This window comes from Penicillium angulare (genome assembly GCF_028827245.1).
Source record: "Penicillium angulare strain IBT 27051 chromosome Unknown utg000004l_segment0_segment0, whole genome shotgun sequence".
Taxonomy (NCBI): domain Eukaryota; kingdom Fungi; phylum Ascomycota; class Eurotiomycetes; order Eurotiales; family Aspergillaceae; genus Penicillium; species Penicillium angulare.
In genome coordinates, this window is record NW_026623163.1 from 5210801 (window position 1) to 5233300 (window position 22500).

The 22500-nt window shown below is 48.6% G+C and overlaps 13 protein-coding genes across 13 annotated transcripts; 4 read left to right on the forward strand and 9 right to left on the reverse strand.

The window, feature by feature from the left end:
- Positions 1-125: 125 nt before the first annotated feature.
- On the reverse strand, positions 126-963 carry N7478_005830 (uncharacterized protein; the record flags this gene model as incomplete). The annotated part of the gene is made up of 3 exons (XM_056922044.1): positions 126-333; positions 406-477; positions 548-963. The coding sequence occupies 3 exons, from the start codon at positions 961-963 to the stop codon at positions 126-128; spliced, it is 696 nt and encodes a 231-aa protein (XP_056780081.1).
- A 507-nt stretch (positions 964-1470) lies between these two features.
- Positions 1471-2689, reverse strand: N7478_005831 (class II aldolase/adducin family protein; the record flags this gene model as incomplete). The annotated part of the gene is made up of 3 exons (XM_056922045.1): positions 1471-1827; positions 1918-2225; positions 2362-2689. The coding sequence occupies 3 exons, from the start codon at positions 2687-2689 to the stop codon at positions 1471-1473; spliced, it is 993 nt and encodes a 330-aa protein (XP_056780082.1).
- A 577-nt stretch (positions 2690-3266) lies between these two features.
- On the reverse strand, positions 3267-5465 carry N7478_005832 (uncharacterized protein; the record flags this gene model as incomplete). The annotated part of the gene is made up of 4 exons (XM_056922046.1): positions 3267-3488; positions 3544-3604; positions 3704-4991; positions 5063-5465. 4 exons carry the CDS (start codon positions 5463-5465, stop codon positions 3267-3269), a joined length of 1974 nt encoding a protein of 657 aa, XP_056780083.1.
- Positions 5466-6226: 761 nt separating this feature from the next.
- On the forward strand, positions 6227-6581 carry N7478_005833 (uncharacterized protein; the record flags this gene model as incomplete). The annotated part of the gene is made up of 2 exons (XM_056922047.1): positions 6227-6302; positions 6442-6581. 2 exons carry the CDS (start codon positions 6227-6229, stop codon positions 6579-6581), a joined length of 216 nt encoding a protein of 71 aa, XP_056780084.1.
- Positions 6582-6617: 36 nt separating this feature from the next.
- Positions 6618-8264, forward strand: N7478_005834 (uncharacterized protein; the record flags this gene model as incomplete). Its single annotated transcript, XM_056922048.1, has 2 exons — positions 6618-7821; positions 7927-8264. The coding sequence occupies 2 exons, from the start codon at positions 6618-6620 to the stop codon at positions 8262-8264; spliced, it is 1542 nt and encodes a 513-aa protein (XP_056780085.1).
- An 810-nt stretch (positions 8265-9074) lies between these two features.
- N7478_005835 (uncharacterized protein) lies at positions 9075-9755 on the forward strand (the record flags this gene model as incomplete). Its single annotated transcript, XM_056922049.1, has 3 exons — positions 9075-9253; positions 9303-9663; positions 9729-9755. 3 exons carry the CDS (start codon positions 9075-9077, stop codon positions 9753-9755), a joined length of 567 nt encoding a protein of 188 aa, XP_056780086.1.
- Positions 9756-9961: 206 nt separating this feature from the next.
- Positions 9962-10933, reverse strand: N7478_005836 (uncharacterized protein; the record flags this gene model as incomplete). The annotated part of the gene is made up of 1 exon (XM_056922050.1): positions 9962-10933. One exon carries the CDS (start codon positions 10931-10933, stop codon positions 9962-9964), a length of 972 nt encoding a protein of 323 aa, XP_056780087.1.
- Positions 10934-10935: 2 nt separating this feature from the next.
- Positions 10936-13117, reverse strand: N7478_005837 (uncharacterized protein; the record flags this gene model as incomplete). The annotated part of the gene is made up of 2 exons (XM_056922051.1): positions 10936-11330; positions 11431-13117. The coding sequence occupies 2 exons, from the start codon at positions 13115-13117 to the stop codon at positions 10936-10938; spliced, it is 2082 nt and encodes a 693-aa protein (XP_056780088.1).
- Positions 13118-13763: 646 nt separating this feature from the next.
- On the reverse strand, positions 13764-14594 carry N7478_005838 (esterase/lipase family protein; the record flags this gene model as incomplete). The annotated part of the gene is made up of 1 exon (XM_056922052.1): positions 13764-14594. One exon carries the CDS (start codon positions 14592-14594, stop codon positions 13764-13766), a length of 831 nt encoding a protein of 276 aa, XP_056780089.1.
- A 587-nt stretch (positions 14595-15181) lies between these two features.
- Positions 15182-17317, reverse strand: N7478_005839 (transcriptional regulator family TF; the record flags this gene model as incomplete). Its single annotated transcript, XM_056922053.1, has 4 exons — positions 15182-16584; positions 16642-16818; positions 16922-16988; positions 17216-17317. 4 exons carry the CDS (start codon positions 17315-17317, stop codon positions 15182-15184), a joined length of 1749 nt encoding a protein of 582 aa, XP_056780090.1.
- On the reverse strand, positions 17307-17555 carry N7478_005840 (uncharacterized protein; the record flags this gene model as incomplete). Its single annotated transcript, XM_056922054.1, has 1 exon — positions 17307-17555. The coding sequence occupies one exon, from the start codon at positions 17553-17555 to the stop codon at positions 17307-17309; it is 249 nt and encodes an 82-aa protein (XP_056780091.1).
- Positions 17556-18621: 1066 nt separating this feature from the next.
- Positions 18622-18912, reverse strand: N7478_005841 (uncharacterized protein; the record flags this gene model as incomplete). Its single annotated transcript, XM_056922055.1, has 1 exon — positions 18622-18912. One exon carries the CDS (start codon positions 18910-18912, stop codon positions 18622-18624), a length of 291 nt encoding a protein of 96 aa, XP_056780092.1.
- Positions 18913-20506: 1594 nt separating this feature from the next.
- Positions 20507-22166, forward strand: N7478_005842 (putative MFS transporter; the record flags this gene model as incomplete). The annotated part of the gene is made up of 3 exons (XM_056922056.1): positions 20507-20700; positions 20754-21016; positions 21088-22166. The coding sequence occupies 3 exons, from the start codon at positions 20507-20509 to the stop codon at positions 22164-22166; spliced, it is 1536 nt and encodes a 511-aa protein (XP_056780093.1).
- Between the last annotated feature and the right edge of the window lie 334 nt (positions 22167-22500).

Sequence of the window (22500 nt, forward strand, 5' to 3'; positions counted from 1 at the left end):
TGTACATAGAATGGCATGGCGTTTCTGGAAAACTTGGGAGGGTATAATGATATTTAAATGCATTGCAAACTATTTCTCTAATATATTGATGATCTGCCATGGTTGTTCGAGCTTTGTATGACCCCCTACATCGCAGGGACGTTGATGGTTGAAATGGTCCACACTTTGCCACCTTGGCTTGAGCTCAATCCAGTGTATGTGGCACCAGAAGCTGTAGCAATGGTATCTCCGAAGGTAGTATCAGCAGATGCGAGCGTGATAACAGTGTTGAGGTACTGCTGGGCAGCGATGGTACCCGTACAGCTATCGTCGCACTCGGTTCCTGTGCCGTAGCTATTGAAACATTAGGTCACGAAAATAAAACAAATAAACACTTTATACAGCGACACAACCTGGATGACTTACCCAGTCATGTATGGACCAGCATCGATGGAGTAGGAAGACAGAACAGCTCCAGTAGCCGCATTGGTGACGGTTCTGGGTGGAAAGGAGTTAGTTTTCCATTGCACTATTTCGTCAAATAATAATGATATCCGTGACTACTCACTGCGCCCAGGTGGTGTCGTCGTTTTCGAGATTATACTCAATTCGAACTTTGTCAGATCCACTGACGGGACTGGCGTCGCCGTCTAGCTGCCCAAAGGCTCCGAAGACACTGGCACGCACACACCACTGCCCAGTGGTTGCACCACACCATGAGTTGTCGGGCCAGCTTTCAAGGGTAGTCTGAATCAGATCGCCAGTACCGTTGGACATGCCCGGCCATAGGAACAGCTCTCCATTCTGAGTCGAGGGTGCTGTACCAGGAATGAGGGTAGTAACTGCGTTGACGATGGTCGACTTGGATGGACCGAGCGAGACACTACCACCCCAGCTATCTCTCTTGACGATGCGAGAGGGCGCATTGAGGACCCCAGCAAGAGCCAAGCTTGCGCTGGTAAGGAGAGTAAGTAAGTGCTGCATCTTGTTGTCGAATTAAGACTCAGGGTTAGCTGTCAAATCTGAAAGAAGCTTGATAGAAAGCGAATCTGCTTTTCTTTGAGTATTTGTACGCAGAATTCCCATACTTATCCACTGTTGAGTGGTGGACTAATTTCTTCAAGTGTCAAACTGAAAGCGCCTCCTGGTGTCTCAGGTCAAGACACATTAGTATAGAAAGAGAATATTCACGTTAATTGAAACAGCGCGAGGTCCACCCACATTCGGAGCCGCTGATTGATGCATAAACACCGACTACCCAGAAACGGAGCTCTGCCCGTGGATGTGGAGGGTCCATTATGAAAAGGATAAAACCCCGACAAATCAATTCCTAAGATAATTGTACAAACGCCAAGACCAACATTAGGTATCATTATTCAAAAAACAAGTGTTGAAGAAGAAAAAAGAAGAAGAAAATATTCTCAAAGCTCCTCGCTGGAAAAAAAGCCCGGTGCGCCACATGGCGGGATTACCCACCCATCAGGAACAAGTCTAATTCAAGTACTCGCCCTTTGTTTCATGATGAATCACATCAAACATGGGTTTTGCACTGAACCATCCGGCCATTGAAGTACCGACTGTCTTGTATGTAGAGGCAGCATCCTCCTCGTCAATCTTGACTGTAGTCTCTCCGCGACCACCAGCAGCAGCGTCTGCTAATAATTGAGCATAACTGCACTTCTCCATACTAACAAACCAGAAAACAGTCTCTTCGACTGATTTTCCGACCGTTAATATGCCGTGGTTTTGTAACAATGCAGCCTTCTTGTTTCCCAAAGCTTCGGCGATAGCTTTGCCTTCCTCTTCCGCCAAGACAACGCCATTAAATTGCTTGTACACCGCTAGGTCCTAATTGTGCAAACCAGGTTAGCGAAATGTGCAGAATAAAAATAAAAATAGAACACCAAGAAAAAGGTACTGCGGGGTAGAAGATCCTACATTGTAAAAGGCGCAAGAATCCTGCGTAATCATATCGAGCGGTCGACCTAGGGAGCTATACGCCCGCCCGTACAGGCTATGGGTGTGGGCCGCGCACATCACGTCCGGGCGAGCCTCGTGGATAGCGGAATGGATCATGAATGCCGCCGAGTTAAGCAAGCGATTGGCGCCACCAGCAATAACTTTTCCAGAGTGATCCACCTGGATCAAATCAGACGCCTTCATCAACGCAAAAGCGGTACCAAAAGGATTGACCCAGAAGGTCTGTGGGTCGACAGGATCGCGGATGGTGATATGGCCCGCCACTCCTGTTTGAATATACGTGTTAGTTTGAGCTCGGGGGCTATAATGGGGGCCAGGAAGCCAGGAAGCCAGGATCAACTTCAAGGATTTCCAAGGATTTCCAAGGAAGACCCCGGGGCCGCGCAAATTTTCCAAACGTACCTTCGTCGTATCCAAATTTTCCGAAGATGCGGAAAGCCGCTGCCAACCGGCCCTTCATGTACTCGCGCTGTCTGATCTTGTCTTCGAGAGACGCTGAAGCACCAAGACCAAACATCGGGAATGGTTTAGGCTTGCTAGTCTCGGCTGGGGGTTCGACTGGAGGTTCGGCTGCGCTGGAGGCTGTAGTTGAGTCTGCAGTTGAACCTGCACTGTCGGAGTCGCTATCGCCATCGCTTGTGAAGATAGATTCGGTAACGGTTGCCTCGGCTGTCTTGGGGGCTGGCATGCCGATGATAGGAAGGGTGTGAATAGCTGCTGGAGGTGACATGGTGAATGAAAGTGTAAGGGCAAAAATTGAGATTCTGGTTTAAAAAAAGATATCAAGGAAAAATCTTCGAGGCATGGCCAGTGTTTTTGTACCTGCAAGCGGGGTTACTGCCGGCTGTGCTATTTAGGGTGTGCCTGGATACCATTTGATCCTGATTGGAGATAGCATTCTTTGGAACCAACAAGTGTACACGGTGCTCTCCGCATCTCCACCCGATCCACCGTTCCAGTGGATGGAGTGGATGGATCCGCGCGCGCTCGGTGGCTCGGCATCCTGCGGGTTACGGCAAATCCGCAATACGAGATCTATAAGGGGTAAGGGGGTAAGAGTTTTTACTGCCCGCTTAACGAAGCTGCCTATGAGTTCAAAGGATCAAAAAAGCACATGGTTGTTCCTGTCCGGATCAGCCCTGAATGCAAGGATAGATTTAGTGGAATCAACACCGCCACTATCATGATGCTCATCGCGAAAACGGTCAACCCCCCTGTCAATGAGGCAATGCATACTATGTAATTGCTAACAACACAAAGAAAAGATTCAAAGAAACACGAAAATGATGTCGTAAATCGTTCTCAAATCAAGGCAAGTATCCTAGTTCAACTTCTCGGATTAACGCTTGCAATAGCTCCCGGTCGGCTAGAGTGGTGGCTTGACCGACGATCGGCACTTGACCCACGCGTCCTACTAGTGGCTTGAGATCAGCTAAACAAAGAGTTCCGGCTTGCGGGAGGTTCCCGTTTTGGAAGTAGTTGCGAATCTCTTTGGCTACGCACAGAGATGGCGCAGCAAGCGTGGTATGCTAGATAGAAATTAGATGGAACTGACGTATGATAATTCAAAGATTCATAACTTACTCCCTCTGAATCTTGCTGGAGTAAAACAGACCCTGGAAACTGTCTCGACATGTGTTGTGCACTATGCAAGGGTGTAACCGGATCTAGGGTATTCGAAACAAAGAGCATCGGATAAGCGGTTATGCCACCCCACGGGCCTGTGTTTTATCAGTATACATACATCAATGGGCTTCTTGGATGTTGTGCAAGTATACCTTGAAAGGGATATTTCGCTCTCGTCTTCCACCCAGCACAGGCGAGCTGCATTTGAGCCCAATAATCTCCTAATGCCTTACTATCCTTTTTCAATCCCTGCCAAAACTCCGTGAAACTCTCCAACGTGAAATTGGCCAAATGCTCTGCATCAGTACAAAGAATAGCAGACATCGCATAGAGCGAATTATCTAAATTTTGCGTGCACTGCGAAGACCAAGGACCCGCAATACTGCACTCATTCGACGGACATGCACCAAAGTGCTGACGATGCTTAAAATCCGCCATTGGAACACCATTCCCTTGGGCGAGAGCACCCACTTTCTCCGCTAATACGGGAAACGCAAGCAAGGGTTGATAAACTGCAACACGGAGGATATTCTTCAAGTCTGTCCAACTTATGACTTCAGGACCCCGAGAAGAAGATGCCATCACTGGAATCGAAGCATTCAAGGTTTGTGCTTCAAGAGCCCAGTAAGCTGCTTTGATTGCATTTGGTCCTCCATCGACATAAAATGGGCACCCATCTGGACCAACAGCATCGCAGTAAAGACCAAACCGATCAAAAATAGCATCTGCATCAACTATAGCATTTGGTCCTTCCCCCTTGTAGAACATATCCATGTTCACGACGCCATCGAGAACAGCCCGCGACACTCGGTCCGGGAAAAGCGCAGCAAAAGTTGTACCTAGTACCGTTCCGTAAGATCGCCCCCAATACAGAAGTAATTCTTCATTCCGATGCCACACTGTGCGCTTTACAATCGCGCGCGTATGATCGTACCCGTTAGATTCGTCAAATGCTTGCTGCGCCTTGCCGCCTTCATTTTCCCGCCACTCGCCATGTCGTTCCACAATAGTAAGCATATCTCGTGCAACAAGTGGGGTATTGACGTATGCCATCATGGAGTCATCCTCATGCGCAGCATTCATCTCGTATACAGAGCACCCGAGATTAAGCGCCTGAGTACGCTGCCAACTTTTCTTCAAAGCATCTGGACTACTGCCAAGCATGCCCTCCGCCTCAACCTGCAACTCCCAATTACGCTGCGACACTGAATCGGGAAAACATGTTAATGCAGGCGTCGTATACCCTACGCCACGCGGATCAAATCCAATAATATCAAAATATTTGTCGCTAGCGCTTTCGCTTTCGCTACCTGGGTCCAGACCCGGGTCAATCTCGGCGTCAACAATTGTCTGGAGATTGCGGCCCGAAAGGAACGCTTGTAAAGTCCCGCGACCGCCGGGGCCACCTGGAACTATTTAGTACGAGCCTATCACGACTTCATCCGCAATACGATGGGAAATGAATCCCCTGACTCACCTGGATTGATTAAGACAGCACCCCCGTAGCGAGGGTCGCTAATTGGCACCTTGGCAGGAAGCTTCGCTATGGCCAATGTGAATTTGCGGGCCTTTGGATCCTTAGCTTCATAATCCATTGGTACTTCGAGGCGAGCGCATTGGAATTCACCATCACAGTTGTGATACTCTAATTTTTCCGAAGGCAGGATTTGGTCCCAGCTAAATGGTTCCGAAGAGGATACTGGATCTGGATCTGGGCCCTGAACCTTCTCCACAGAAGCCAGATCTAACCAAGATTTGACAAGGATCAATGTCGCCAGCAACATGAGGCCAAAACGGGCCGCCTTATTACAACCCTCCCGCCATAATGTTGGTGGCCGTGCTGGAAGAGGGCGTGGATCTGTGGATTTCCAGTCCTGCATAGCTCACAAGACGCCAATATTGAGCGCAGGGGCCTCGTGACAGGCTGTCTCAGATAAATGAAGCGATCGTGAATACAACCCCTCGAGGTGTTTCAAGTATTCAGAACATAAAGAAGGGGAAAAACATAAACACCCCCCTCATCAAGCGAGGATATTTGCCAAGTCAAATAATAACGATAAGAACAACATGGGGAAATCAAGCTGAACCATGGCTTGGGGAATCGATTGGACCCTTGAGTGGGGACGGGATGGAGTCAAAGCCTATCACGAACCCAGAATGTAGCGGTCGGGGAGTTGGTCGCTGACCATAGTCCTGACGGAAACCTCTTCATTGGCGTAGATAGGGACCGAGAGGGTTCGCGTATGCAAAACTAAAAAGAAAAATAATCGACTTGCTGAGAAATCGGTGCATTTTGATGGGTCGAAGCACCCCGGAGTCCTGCAACCTTCAAGTTAGTGCCGATGTTGAGTTGTGTGGGTGAAGGGGGGTAATAATGCAACCTGATAAGAGCCACTGGCAGCTGGCATACATAGTCACTGCGCATGCAAGGCGTGTTTGTCGCCAGAAATTGAAATGAACCTACTGTGGTATAACCAACCAACAAAAACCTTAATATGTATTTATTTGCTAAATACTAGTAGCGGCATGAATATGTCGAGCACTGTAAATCACCTGATTGGGGCCTAGTAGCGCTTTTCTCGGGTTGGGCATTCAGCCTTCCCTACCGTAACACCTTAATGTGCACCACTCACCGAGCACGATGTCGATAGCCTTTGGTACCGCAAATGCGAGCTTACAGATCGTGGATAATGGCGGGACGATCAATTTTTCCTCTGGTATGTGTCGCGAAACTCTCTCCAAGTCTGTTATGGTCGACTAATAGCATCCAGGCCAACTGGTGAGCCCCCAGGAGAGTATAGACAATGGTTTGTGTCACCCTGAACCAGTTGAAATATCACTAACAATGGGCCATAGCGGTGCTTACATCTCTGGCATTCCCAGAGATGCTAGATCGGAGAGAAAATATTGAGTCCTGGCATATCAATACCTGCCAATGGATCTTGGAATTGGATGAGTACAAGTCCTGGAAGAGACAGCTCCGGGGTCTACTGTGAATCAAAGGGAAGCCAGGATCAGGTAAATCAACACTGATGGCGTTCCTGTTTGATAAATTTGAACAACAGGGTGACCAGGACCTTCGCCTTGACTTTTTCTTTACCACGCGGGGCACAGAGATGCAACGTACACCATTGGGGATGTTTAGATCTTTGCTGCGCCAGATTTTCACCTGCGATATTAGTGTGCGCCCTAAATTGTGTGAGATCCTTGAGCAAAGATCTATGCAATTTGGAGAAGCCAAGTGGGAATGGCCACGAGTGGTGCTAGAAAAGCTACTAGCAGATATCATCCTGGAATCTGCGAGTCGACAGCATGTGACTGTCTTCATTGATGCACTTGATGAGGCTGGGGCTGAGTCTGCTCAGCAGCTAGCAGCATATTTCCATCGGATTATTGACCGTGCGGGCGAAAGGGCCGTTCATGTGTGTATCTCATGTCGACACTATCCCATCGCGAGAAGTGCCCGACCTATCGACGTACACATGGAAAACCATAATCATGATGATATTGCCGCGTATATCAGGAATAATCTTACTGAAACTGATACTGGAGACAGTTCCAGTAAAGATTCAGAGACAGAGCAGTTACTACTGGCAGAACAACTGATTCAGCAAGCAAATGGCTCTTTCCAATGGGCCCATCTCGTCATACCTCTTGCTCAGCGGAAGGTCTTCGAAGGCGAATCGCTTAAAGATATTCAGTGCTGGCTAAAAGAGGTCCCAGATGATCTGGAGGAAACGCATACATATATCCTCTGCAGCGTGATAGAGACGAGGAATCGGCAGCAGTCATATTTATTGTTTCTGTGGATTTGCCTGGCTGAGCGACCACTATCAGTCACAGAAATTCGGTATGCCTTGAATGTTAGTAGTAATGCACAAGTGACGCACCCTAGCAGTTCAAAGCCATGGGAGATGGCTGGCGGTCATGTCGAAAGCGATGAACGGATGAAACGAAGAATCAAGGCGCTCTCCGGGGGACTCGCCGAAGTTCTTCTAAGTGGAGATGACATTGAAACCATACAGGTAGTGCACCGGTCAGTCAGTTATTTTCTACACACAAAAGGACTAGGGCTTTGGTTTTCCATGATTAATACCGGCAAATGGCATGTGGTTGGCGATTCGGCGAATGTTCTTCAATGTCAGGGTATTCTCTACCAATCATGTCTGGCTTATCTAGCCGAAGTTCCTTTACCACAAGAAAGAAGTCACCAAACCAATTACAAATACGACATCAGTCTGTATAGCTCATTATTAATAATGCTACTGTCAATGTGTTGGTTCATGCAGAAAAAGCAGCTCCATCTCAGTTGATTATGTTACTGAATGAAGAGGTGGTCAGTCGATGGGTCCAATATTACAAAATGCTCGATCCATACAACGCAGCATGTCCGCCACATAACACAGGTCATCCATGTGGCGGCAGCTATAGGCTCCTCTGATTCCATTGAATCATTGAGCGATGGAGACATTGCGATGACGGATGATCACGGAAATACCGCACTCTATTTAGCAGCACAAAGGGGCCATATTGTGACGGGTGAAACACTGCTAGAAAGGGAGCAGACAGCGAAGCAAATAACAAAGGTGGAAGAACACCATTACTTGAGGCAGCTGGCTATGGACAGCTGGGATTTGTTGAGTGGCTCTTCCAAGCGGGAATCGAGCTTGAACCATTGAACCAAGGAATGGAGACGAAAGTGCACTACATGCGGCCGTATTGGGAGGTCATCATGCCGTTGTTGATCTATGGCTTGCAGCTGAAGTTAATGTGAATACCGTTAGTGGCAAATATGGGAATGCCCTCCAGGCTGCTGCATGTGAATCAACCGCGAATATCGTGAGAATATTACTTGACTCTAGTGCTGATGTTAATGCCCAAGGAGGAAAATATGGCAATGCCCTCCAGGCCGTTGTATACAAAAGAAGGGTTGAGGTCGCGAGAATATTACTCGGTTCTGGAGCTGACAGCAATACCCTGGAGGGAAAAAATGGAAATGAAATCATTTATTAGAGGCCAGGGGATTTTGACGCGACATATGAATGTACACGAATAAAGTAGTTTGCGCCCCCCTCTTTTCAAGTTCCGCTTGATATCTGACTGGATGGATTGAGCAGTGCCTAGATCGATACGGACACTCTGCACTAACCGATATTGGTCAGAGTCTGACGGGTTAATAGAGCATCATCATCATCATTTTATCATTATCATCGCTTTTCTCATAGAACTTCTAAGATGGAAATTTTATTCTTACGGAATCTTCTTGATGGCCGATTACCTAAAGGTATCCTTTTCCAGGCTATAATATTAGTAGTGTTGGTTCTGGGCGCAGAATGATGCGTTGGTGCGTTATGCTGGCTTAGGTGACAATGACGCGTCGCAGAGCCGCATGATTGACAACGGAACTAAAAGAGGGGCACGCAGAATTATATAAACAAACCTTTCCCTTCCCCATACCTCCTAAGCCTTATGGGCTTGATACCCGCAAAATGGCGCCTCAGCTTCAAGCCCACATCAATGAGATGCAGAATCTCCCTCTGGACGAAGCCATCCAGTCTATTATCGATCTTCTCCCCGGTCTAGAGGGATCCGTCTCTCCAAAGTACATATACCTCATCAAACACCCAGACTACGAAGGGGAGGCAGATCTCAATGCATCTAGGCAACCGTTTCCTCAACTGTGCTGAACGCTGCACAAAAGAGCACGCCCCATTTAGAACCCGCCTCCTACACAACTCACTCAACGGACCGCTCACGGATTTCTACGGCGATCTATACACAATTATGAAAGAGGGGTACAGGAATGGAACTATGGTTCCTGAGCCCAGTGAAGATCGGGACTGTGCTTGCTGCCGTGGCGATCCTGATGCAGTGATCCTAGCAGGCTTTCACGATGGGAAGGCTTTCCTCTACGAGGAACAAGACTATCGTGATATCTGGGGAGAACAGCAAGATTATGGCTCATGCACTACCGGATGGACGGATGAGGATGGGGTACAACAATCCAAGTACGAGATTTATGCTAGTAAGGAACAGGTTGAGGAAGCGTTGAAGGACGCTGAGGAGCTACAGGCTCAGGTACTTAGCAGACTTTAGTTTGTTACTATGGATGCAGATGAATCGAAAGTATGACTGGGAACTAGGAGTGGGCTTTTGATCTCTTGATCTAAGTAATTGATACATCTAGCCATATAACTGACAGTATCTAAGCTAAGATCAAAGGGAGATAAAAAGGAAACCAAAACAACAGTAGTTAAAATGCGTGCCAAACTTACATGTAGATTGAACTGCGTTCCATAGCAGTTGCTGGGACTGTGAGATCTGTAGCAATGGAATGGTAGAAGCTTCCCTTTTTTGTTCGCATTTGAGGACCTTTTTAATTGCCCCGGCCACCACGACGGCGTTTTGATGGTGTGCCGCCTCTTGGACCACCACCGCCTCTTGGACCACCTTTTGGAGCCCCTCCACCACCTCTCGGGGCACCTCCACTCCGTGAGCCACCGCCGCGATCTCTAGGACCTCTAGAGGCATCACCACCACCTCTTGGGGCACCTCCACCGCCCCTTGGAGCACCACCACCCCTTGGAGGGGGAGCCATTAAAGAGCTATGGCCATTTTGATGAGAAAATTCTGAGGGGCTAGGATTTGGTGGGCCACACCAGGATGAACGAGCCACGGAGGGGCTACGGTTCGGGTATCCATTCTCTGGGGGAGCAATTTCTCGGACATGAGCCTGTGGGGGTCCATTTATCCGTGGGGGTGCAGTGTTCTTCCTCTGTCTCGACGACAGACCCATGCCCTGGGTTAGTTCTGGAGGTAACGAGACCTCAACTTCCTCCAGATATGACACATAGTCATGAAAGTCGTCAAACTCATGGTACGTCTTTTCGGCTTTATCTCTGATAGGCGAAATTACTCGGTCATGTAAATGTCGCAGTCGGTTGTGGTCTCTTCCGGTCCAACACTTAGCATACCGCAGCATGTGAAAGACAAATTCTCTCACAGTCTGTGACGGCTTTTGTATGGTTATAGAATAAAGGTGTCGTGATTCTTCCTCTGTTCCTTGAGGAGGAAGTAATTGCACAAGGAACGTGCAAAAAGTGAGCCAGGACACTTTGGGGAGTCGGATGGAATAGGCATTCCATCGGGACAATAATGGTTCGTTGAGTTTGATTTTCCCGGACTCAATCTTGGGCTCATCATTACCATATTGGGCGGGGAACTTGTCAAAGTGAACTTGCATGTGACTAATGAAATTTCTGAACTCACTCCAGCTTAAAGCTTGGTAGGGCGGAACCGTCGGGATCGGAAGTGATCTTATTGATTGTCCCCGTGGCTTGATCTCCATGTCTATGTCTGGGATATGTTGAGGACTTGGTGGCCGGATAAACGAAGAACGATCCTTGTGAACTGGCGGCGATGCGCGCTCTCTTGAGTCCTCTCGCGTGCGATATCTGGAGGCTCTGGATGGCGAACGACCGCGGCGACGTCTAGGTGATGAGCGGGATCTTGATCTTCTGGGCGGCGATGGACTTCTGTATCTTCTAGAGTACCTTCTTCCTGGCATGGATGGGGAGCGAGCTCTGTAACCCCTCGATGGGGAGCCAGCTCTAGGGGCTCGGGACGGCGAACGCGGCCTGTAGCCTCTAGACCTTGAGCGAGCTCGAGGGGACCAAGATCGGGAGCGATCTCTGGGCCTCCTAGACGGCGAGCGATCTCTGGGCTGCCTGGGCGGCGAACGTTGCCTGAGACTAGTAGGGGGTACTGGCTCTTTAGGCTGTTCTTTCTTAAGCTGTTCCTGGGAGGTCTCCTTGGATTGTTTTATGGGTTGCCTTGGCGGCGAACACTGCCCCGGCTTAGTAGGAGGCGATGACTCTTTGGCATTCTCTTGGGCCTTTGCTTTGGAAATCTGTATAGGCTGCCCTTCAGGCTTTGCCGCGGGTCTTTCGTTGGAGTGTGTGTTAGACTGCTCCTCCACTTCGTATTGAGGCCCATTCGTAATGAAGAAGTTTGGCTGTTTGCCGCCGAAAAACTTCACACGTTCAACGATTGAATTCTCAATGGATTGAAGATAAACCACATATGAAAGATAGTTGTCAAATTTATCATGTGATAAGGTCGCCTTGGCTCGGATAGATGGCAGAAGACCTCTTTTCAGATGGAACATATGATCCTTAACATTGAACAGAAGGTGAGGCTCCCACTGAATCATCCAGATTGCAAAATCTTTGACGGATTGGTTGTAAAATTGAGTCCCATTTGTAAAGAGCATAGTAGCCGTCTTTTCATTGCTGTCGCGAGCCAGTGCATGCGACAAGAAGATGATATAGGTATTCCATGATTTGCCATGTTTTTCGGCAAACGTGTCCCAGTAAAAACGAAATTCCGGTGCAAGATAACGGACACCTAGGTCAACCCTAGAGCTATCGGTGGGGAAGAAAGAGGGATGTTTGAGAAAGTGAGCTTCCATTCCAGTGAAAAACTTTTGACATTCATCCCACTTTTTAGCCTGGTACAGTGGGATTTTAGGAGGCCGCGGAGGAAAGACGTAAACTTTGCCCTCTTTTTCAACCGACTGTGGGCTCGCTGGCTGCACTGGTTGCGCTGGTTGTTGATCTGGCTTATTGATGCCATGCGAGGCCTCCTTCAGTTGACTTATCTTGTTTCTGAGTCTCTCACTTTTCTCACTCAACGTTGGTGTTATGTGCTGGCTAACTTGCGGCGACTCGAGCAAGTCTGGCTTCTGTTTCCCTGGTGCAACCTGCTGGAGGGTTGACGGTAGAGCCGTAAACTGGCTTACTGGTGTACTCAATTTAGCTGGCAAGCTGTTCCCTTGTGCCACAGAGCCATTTGTCACCTGATTGGCAGGTTTTTGTGGCTGAGGGTTTGAAATCGCCTGGGGTGTTGCTTGCTGAGCGACTGGCTTCACATTGGATCCCGTGATTTCCGGCTTGGGAGTCGTGTTAGCTACCTGCTTAGCCGACGTAATGGGTTGTCCATTCGGCTGCTGAGGTTGGTTTTGTGGTGTAGGTGAGTTCACTTTTTGCATTTTAGCGGGTGGTGGTGCTAGGGTCGATACCGAAACCGCGTCATTCCTATATGCACCACTTGGTACAGCTGTAGGTGAAGCTGCAGGGCGCTTATTAGGCACCGTGGACGGCGATACTCGTGCAGCCGCCCCGTTTTGCTTCGGGGTCTCACTCGGTTGAGTCGACACCGGGCGAGTATTGTCATTGGTAGCCGAACCGTTCGTGACAGGTGGCTGCTCAGATTGAGGGCTCACAACCGAGTCAATAAAAGCATCCACCATCACCCGTGTAGAATTGATAGTCGGCTCCACGCTGTGCAAGGGACTCGCAGTCGGGTAACGAAATGCATTGAGTTTATCCTCTGCTTCTTGGAGTAGTTTTTCCTCCTCAGCCACTTGAGATTCTAGCTCAAGGAGCTGACGTCGTTTTCGGAGTCCTCCAAGTTGGGCCCGGAGACGAGCCATCTGGGCGTCTATCGCGGACGCTTCGTCGTCCACTGTCATGGTGGTGGGTATTCGATGATGTAGGTGTAGGTGTATGTGATTGAGTGTGGGGTTGTTCAGGAGAAACTAGCTGTTCTTCCTGACACCTCCCTCGGAAAACCGGGGAGGTTGAAGCCCAGGAAGCTTGCGTCCTGGGGGGGGAAGGAGGTTAGTAGAGAGATGAGAGAATTGCGGATCTTCTCACTTTTGTGTGTGTCTATCATCCAGATATTTTTCGGGTTGGGGAACCTTTGAACCACACACCGCACATATTCTGCCGCCCCTGATCAGTTATCCAATGACTTCAAAGGCTTGGAACAGCGGTCAGTGATTCCTTGGTTTCCATTGGTTAGTACATGTAGCTAGATTAAACTGGAGACTGGCCCGCACACGAATCTTTCGCCTGGGTTGATCCAGGATCAATTTGGTAGGTGTGATAGATCAAGTCAAGGTTCTCGTGGCGGACTTCGCATGTGGGGATTATTCATCCGTATATGATATGTCTTATACACGGAGCCATCCATAGAATATTGTTCAAAAATTGAGTAAATATACGTATTGTATTGTATTACAAATTATCTTGCAGCTATGTACCATACTTTTATACACAGGCATTATATACCCTCGAGGTGATTATGTTTTTCAAGGTGTGAGCTTGGTGACCCCATTATTTCCCAGGGGACCCAATCAGACACACAAATTTGCGATCGGGAGTATCATCCAAGGCGTTCTTGACCAAGTTCCAAACATTCAAGTCATATGCCTCTCCAATGTGTCCAACAGGATCAAGCGGGCAAGTCGACTGAACCCAAACATTCCGAACGCCATCCTCATGAACAAACGCAGTAGTGGGCGGCGTGACCAATTCATCAGTCTTAGATGCAATGATAGTAATGTTGTTACCCGGCTGGGCAATAGGGGTACCATCATTCAAACGGTCAACAGCAGGACCATCGGGGCCTAAATCGTTACAAGCAGCGCAACCAACGGTGTCGAGAACATCACCCACAATCTCCCGGGTAGCATTACCCAGAATGTAGGCAAGTTCATAAAGACCAGCGAAAGTAGTAGAGTGGGTAGGTGGTGCAATTGCGACAATGCGATCGATCTGGCCGGAGACACCCTCGAACTTGGGGACATAAAGAGACTGGAAGGCACCCTCAGAGTGACCGACTAAATTGACCTTGGGCTTGCCGGTCTTGTCGACAACTTCACGGATGTAGGCGGCGATCTCAGGCGCAGACTCGTTGATGGCTTTGAGACCACCAACAAACGGAAAGCCCTCATAAGCTCCATATGTAAGGGAGTAGGTGCAGTAACCCTCATTCTGCAGCCAGTACTGCAAGAAGTTCAGATCTTCATAGTATGTGGCACCCAGGCCGTGCAGGAGGACGACGGGGTTGGAAGAGCTTTCACAGGAGAAATCGTTGATTCCGGTCGCAAGAGCGACTGGAAGGGCCAGGAGGGCTGACGTAAATAATGAACGGATTGACAGCATCATGATACCTAGGTAGCTGGTATAGGGCTAATGAGCGAAAGTAGGAACCAAGGAACGAGTGGGCGGAAGGTTTTTATGAGCGGAGATTGTTTGACGGGTAGGATCGATTGACGCTTGTTTTTCTTTTGCGATTTCCGATAGCTCTACTCCTTTTTCAGCTTACCGTGATTTTCCCTGGAACTATTGACTGAAGATCGCGCAGATGCGTCTGTGACTGGTCGGTGTGGTGGATCTGAGATTCGAATCGGTCCTAGCTGCAGTGAAGTGGAGTCGGGGTCTGCCCAATGGGAAGAATATGGGAAATGAAGATTTCGTTACAAATGGTGATATTGGTGAGCTATCAGATTTATTTCTTTTTTCACTTTGGCATGTGCAACCCTGCTCGAAGTACGGAATACTCTACAGGATATATGCCGAATGTACCACAGTAAGCTAAGCTCAAAGTGTTGGCTTGCGTTGTTGATAAATGCATTATTATCAGGGGCAGGTCTGCCCGTATTTGCTTTTTAACTATCTTCAACGCTATCAACTCACTCAATATCTAAAAAGCCATAATACTCGTCATATCGGCATGGTCATTTCTGTCATCAAGAGCCATTGTTGAGCGGTGAGTCTTTATGAGTAGAGATCTCGGACATAGTACTGCCCCAGAGACCCAATGAATGACGCCGTTCCACCAAGCTCAGTACTTCGATCATGAAAGCTCGCTCGGGTCCCTTATCAGGGAAGGCCTCCCAGGCGACTCGCGTAGGGAATGCGAGACGATTGATCATGTTTCCGGGAGCCGTAAGAATATAGAACTCATACGTTCGACAGATGCCACATCCAAGCTCGTATTGCTCTAGAACAGAGACTCGATCCTCGGGGCGCGTATCAATAGATGATAGGATCAAACGCACGGCATAGTAGACGCACATGGTTTGTGCAAGGAGAAGGTTGGGGTATACGAGTTTGGTTGCGTTATATACAGCACCCGTTCGGAGGTCACGTCGTTTGAAGATGGGGAAACCTTCAGCTCCAGTTTGTTCGGCCTCTTCTGGGGGACCGTCTGGGTAGCACTCAACCCAATCATGATACCATTGGTAGAAGCGACCCGTCAGGTCGGTGATTGCGTTCCAAAGAGCGGTTTGTTTGACCGCAACTTCTTGTGCGCCCATCACTGACGAAAGTTTCGCGTCTTTGAATTGATCAGACTGGTACAATAGTCCAGGTACTTCAGTGGCTAGATCAAGTAAATGATGGAGGATATCCTTAGTGGTCGTTCCAGCCGACCAAGGAATAGTTTTCCATTCCTCTCGAGCCAAAAATGAAGGCTGCCTTGTTGCCAATGCGCCGCCAATCCAATAAGGACGTAGCTCAGTGAAGAGAAGATGTTCAACACCGTACATATGATTTTCAGGTCCTCGATGCTCAATCAAGCGCACTGCACCTCTTACATGGGCTGGGACACCAGTTTGTGTAGTCCGTTCCACACTTTCAAAAGCAAGCAGAAGCGTCACTGTTACTAGGGTCGCCTCGGATTTAGATCGCTCGGGATCAATCAAGGCATCTTGCAATCCACGTAAAACACGCGGATACAGCCGAAAGCCCGAGGCTTCAATTTCCTTGTTTTGCACAGATCGACCAAAAAAGGCTACCGAAACTGCCTCAAAGGCATCTGTAATCAGTGGTGAGAACATTCGAATCTCTGCGGCTGCTCGTAGTGCTCCTGCTCGGCCGGATTTGATGTCAACTTCCGGACTGAACGCATCAACAAAGCGTTCCACGAAGATATCTACAGCAGGCCGCTGCATGCTCATTATAGAGATGATCCCAGACGATCCTGAGTCCGATCCGCTGGACAAGGACATCAATTCCATATCGCCATCTTCGTCGTCTCCATCTGAGAGAGGGTCGTTGAAATTCAATTCTGGAGTCGAATCTCCAATTCTTCTTCTGATCGGTATAAGGGATTGGCGAGAACCACCCGCGTAATCGTAATCTGCATAGGCTGTACCGATATTTAGCATTGCTACTCCATTGAAGTGGTACCAAATGATAAACTTACCCTCGTGGCCCTCCCAGGGCCCTACTTTGACCAGATCTTTCTTCAAGCCGCCATGTGCAGACCGAATTTCACGCACAAGCTGGTCTACCACACTTTGTGGGGCAGAACGAATAGACTGAAATAAGCTCTCAAGCTGGTCCAGCCGCTCAAGCTCTTCCTCCTGGTCCCCTGCAGCAACTACATGTTAGCCGAAAAATCACGATTGGGTACTTGCGATCGAGACGATCTAGAACCCCCAGGGACCTCACTAGCAAGTACCAGGGTCTATGTAGCCACATACCATGCCTCTCATCGATTCTCGCCCTCAACTCTCGAATCTCCGTCCGCAAGTTCTTAATTTCCTCTGCCTGGGATATCGGTCGAGCTTCTTCATCGGGTATGTTCTCGTATATACATTTCGACGGATACCCGTGGGCGCAACATGCATTACAAGGCTTCACTCGGTCACACTGACAAACGGATCGCCGTTAGCTCCGTGGCTCCGTGGCTCCGTGATGCGTACGCAGTGGGACGAAAGGACTCGGTACGGGAACGACGGTCCCTCCCGTTATAGGAGATCTGAGCACGCACGTACCTTGACTTTGCGGGACCTGCAGACCTTGCAGGAGCGTGACTGGCGGTTTGGCGCCTTCCTGACTCGCGAGTCAGGGGCGGATGGGTACAATTCACCGACCATGGGGACGCGGCAATGGAGCATAGAGGGAGGAGAGAAACATGCTGCAACCAACGGCGCTGCGGGATTTAGAGGAGTGAGATTTCGTCCGAGATCTCCTGCTCGGGGCGGTGGGCCGTCTCACAAGGGCCCAGTCTAGCGCGCCAGTAGCTTCGGTAGCTTGGTTCTGGGGAGCTCTGATAGGATGGTGGGGAAGCGGATCCAGCTCCATATTGCGACCGAAGCCGGTGTCCAGCCACATTATTGGTGGCCATGCATAATGATGTGGACTTGCAGCACTTGAGGACTGTCACCCGCTTGAAATGGTAATGAGGGGCTTGGTCGTTGGGATTTATTCGGCTTGCTCAGGGACGAAGCGGGTCAACGCTCAAAATTGAAGTGAAGTGGCCCACACCGAGATTCTGCCGTCCTATGCCAACAATTATCATGAATATTGTACAGGAGTCTTGCTACCACCAATGCCCAAGTGGCTACATATGCTATCCACTAGTTTAATCGCTATATATTACTTATCAATGTGAATAATCTACCCTTTTTTTCCTAGAAAAAAATAAACAAACATAGTCTTGCCACACTATTTGCCCAAACTAAAACCCCCAGCCCTGGAAACAAGCATAATGTGATATGCTAAGACTCAGAGGTGAAAGGCCGGATAGTATTGAAAGCGTCTTTTAGCGAGGCTCTTGAACTTGATGGAGATAATCCAGCTTTAAGTATCATTCTCAGAGAACAGTATACTACTAGTATGTATATCCGAAGATAAACTACCGGAGACAACTTTGAAGGAGAAAATGTAACAATACGTGCACCACTAGTACTTATAGTGAAAACAGTCAGAAATCCCATAATACTATTTTGTTTTCATTAATCTGGTTCTACTTTGGCATTTACTTGGACATTTTCGCCTCAAGGGCATGCTGACGTGCCCGTAGGATCTCCACAGATGTGTTGATACTGCGCATCAGGATGTTGACATGCCGAAGGATACGATTGACATTGTTCCTGGAGGTAGCGAGAATACGCCGCGCCGTCTGATATTCAGCCATCTCCATCTCAGTAAGGACACTCTGGCCACCTCTAAGCTCCCTCTGAGCAGCGTGGAGCCTGGTCACGGCAGTGATAAGAGGAAGTATGCAGCTTATCGCTGTAGTGAACCAAGAAGCATTCTCAGGAGTAATATCACCATTCTTCTATATCTGCTGCATGGCAAGGGCTCTATTGGTAAACCAGCCCAAGGACCTGGCGCCTTCAGGGATTGGCTTAGTAGACTTCGACCAGTCAATCTGAGGCATGGTTGCCCCATCAATCTAAGCGTTGTACTGCCGCTTCTCCATTTCGGTCATATTTTTCATAGCAAGAGAGACGGGGTCATGTTCGGCGTGGGCTGCAGCACGATAACCGGTGCGGACAGCGAGACTGTGACCACCGGCAACAACTTGCGCCAGATCGGTCATCTTGGTCATGGTCTGCTGCAATGAATCGGTTGGTTCGGGGACGGGAAGGATTGCAAGGGCACAATCGGCGCTAACTGAGAAGTCGACATCCCGAGCGGCCTCACCAGACATATTCGCAAAGGTTCGCTTCTGAGGCTTCACCATATCGCTAGAAAAGGCGATTCGAAAGTCCGAAGAAAGGGAGAGTTGGTAAAAGAAAAAAATTGATAAAAGGAAGCAGAATAGTTTAGTTAATTTGCCATGGATGGAACGCTATTATAGAGCGTTTGTGGGGTGTGATTAAATTGTCTATTTGCGTACTATCCAACCCCAGCGATAGTTGCCAATAGACTGCTCTACATTATTTGGCTTGATTCACTGCTGCATATGTGCCGTATCTGGTGCTGTAGCTAAACATTCCAACCTCTTATTCAAACCTGGACTACGTTCACCTGGTCGCTAGGTACCCATGTTTGAAGTAGGAGATAATTAAGATTCAAGTTGCAGCTACAGTGGTCTTGTGATTCAACTTGAAGCAAGACTAAACTCTCAAGCTGTTGGTGATTGTCGTTTTGTTTTGCCATATTCACTACCTCAAAGGTACCAAGTGTAAGACAAAGGCACAAATAAGGGTATAGCCGGGCACATGCTGGGATTTTCACTTAATAACCTTGGAAATGTTCAATATCAGAGTACTTAATAGATACAGCCACTACCCGATTTTAGCCTTAGGCCTACTATTTGCTATGAAACCACCAACTATGGGCGCAGATCCACATAAACAGCGCGGGCCCGCATAGCAAGCACATTTGGAGTTTTGCCGCGTATGATTCCGAGGCTAGTTAGGCTCATCATTTGTTGGGGTAAATTGAGCTCTCAATTTGGAGCTGATTATGCACCGTACCTCTGCCGACTTGATCTCTCCAAGTCCTCAATGAAATATTCTCAGACTCCAAGGTAGCGTATCGACATCCATGTAAATTCAGCATTGGCCTTTGTTGAGCCCAACCTCTTACAAAAAGAGAGCCCGGGAAGCGGTTTCCCCCAAGAATAAAAACAAAAAGTTGAAAGATGGCTCGTAGACACCCCAGCCGTGATCAGCGCCACAACCCCCATACAGAGCAATGTATGCGGGGGGTGGAAGTTAAAATCCAAAATGAAACTCAAAGGATGTCACGGGCCCACCACTCAGCTTCACCTCCTCCTACACAACGCGGACTTGCTCCGAGAAAAGCAATCTGTTATTCGGCGAAGAGGCCAAAGGCCCAGCACGGTCCGTCACGGAAGCCGCGCAAGAAGCTTTCCCCCGGGACATAGCTCTTGGCGTGGCCAACCCCAGATTTGGGTGGCGTCACGATTTCGTGGGGTGGCCACTCCTGTTCCATGTTTGGGCCTTTTATCCGGCAGGTTATGCATATCACACCACTCGAGACTCGTGTTTTCTTGCAATCTGCCCGATTTGTGGCTTTCTATTGGTGGTTTTGACTTGGTCCCCCCACGTCTGCCCACGGGATGCATGATGATATCGGGCTAAATGCGCGATCGTCAGGGAGTGACAAAGATGGAAGGTCGCCGACCCCGTATACCCCAGGTATCATGATTCTTTAGAGCTGCTTGAAGTGGCTGTGGCCAGGTTGGGTGACCTCTGCATTATGGAATCCATAAGAAGATCTCCTCGCCCGGCACTTTCAAGGGTGTTTAACTCTCCTGCACCTTTTGTTTGCTTAAAATTTTGGACCCCGTCCTCTCTTCTTTCATCATGACTAGCAGGGACCATGGCCTCGCTGACCCTGAAGCGATCCAGGAGAAGGGGTCGGTCACCCACGAGGAAGCCGTCCATAGGGCGACCCTGACTCAAGAGGAGAAAATTCTTGAACGCAAATTGCGACGTAAAATTGACACATTGATTATGCCCCTGGTGGTTCTGGTATATCTGCTTAATTATATCGATCGGTGGGTGATACCGCGTGGGATCCGAGATTGTCAAAGACTAACATCTGGAAAAGTAATAACTACGCCGCAGCCAAGCTTCAAGGTATCAAAGATGAACTACATCTAACGGATACCGAATACCAAACGGGCTTGTCGATCCTTTTTGTCGCCTACATTCTTATGCAAGTCCCAAGTAATCTGATCCTCAATTATATGGGTCGGCCTTCCCTTTATTTGGGGTTCTTCGTTACAGCTTGGGGTCTTGTATCTGCTCTGACGAGCCAAGTTAAGGGCTACGGAGGAATTGTTGCATGTCGCTTCCTTCTGGGACTTGTCGGTACGTCAATAGCAATTCTTCATAAAAAGAAAAGTCACGAAAGTGCAATTGCTAACTTTTCTTTTATACAGAGGCACCGTTTTTCGCCGGCGTCCTCTTTTATCTCTCCAAATGGTATACCAAGAAAGAACTCGCGTTCCGAATGAGTATCTTCTACTCCGGATCACTACTTAGCGGTGCATTCGGTAATCTTATTGCCGCCGGAATCCTCAGCGGTTTGAAGGGAAAGCGTGGAATGTCTGCGTGGCAATGGCTATATATCATTGAGGGATCTATCACTGTCTGCGTTGGAATTTTGATCTGTTTCATTCTTCCTGACTTCCCTGAGACATGGAAGCTTTTGTCTCCTGAAATGCGCCGTGTGGCCGAGAGACGTCTTGCAGTGGAAGCAGCCGAGGCCGACGTAGACGAAGAAGGTGGCATGAGCCAGATGAAGGGTCTGAAGCTGGCAATGACGGATATCAAGACTTACGTCCTGGCTCTCGCCTACATGTGTATTACAGGAGCGGCCGGATTCCAGAACTTCTTCCCAACCCTCGCCGGAACTCTCGGTTACAACAACACCGTTTCATTGCTGCTTGTAGCACCACCATACATCTTCATGGTCTTTTACAGTCTCGCGCACTCCTGGGTCTCAGACAAGATGGAAGTCCGATTCTGGTTTTTATTCTACCCGATTCCTATCACCATTGTCGGTTTTGTTGTGTTTATGACAACAGACGGGTTTGGTCCTCGTTACTTCTCCATGTTTTTGATGGTGTTTGTCTTTGCCCAGAACGGCACGCTCTATTCCTGGATTGCGAATGCTATTCCGCGCCCACCCGCCAAACGTGCTGCAGCCTATGCCTTTATCAACTCGATCGGCAACTCGGCTAGTATATGGACGCCTTATACTTATGTTCAAGGCGAATGGCCACATTATAAAACGGCCATGGCGGTCTGTATTGGCCTTCAGGGGATTGGAGCTCTCTGTGGCATCTTCATGTATGTCCACCTGCGCATGCTCAATAAGCGACAGGAGCGCTTGGAGAATGAAGACTACCAACTCACCGATAGAGAGCTTGGCCGGTTGCAAATTACCGCGGACTTCGAGGGTATTGACATTGCAGCTGCACGACAATTGCAGAAGGGCTTTAGATACACACTTTAGGGTGGCCTTCCTTGTATATCTAGCAATTGATCCACATTCACGACTTGTTACCCAGCGAAGCTATAATTATAGTAGAGCGTAAAAATCCCGGTAGTACTATCTTAGACTTATTCCGCTGTGGAACAGGAAAGGAAAAGCAGTAAATCGCATCACGTCCTGCAGCTCTCGAGCTGATGATCATCCTTGGTGCATACCATATTGTTTTAAATCTACATCCAATCGGAAACAAGAACTTGAAGTTCTTCTGTTTGTTCTATCTGTACCTCTTTCCTTCTTATCCCTGATGTTCTTTGATATTTTTAGCATTGCCTATGCATGAGTACAAAGTACGGAT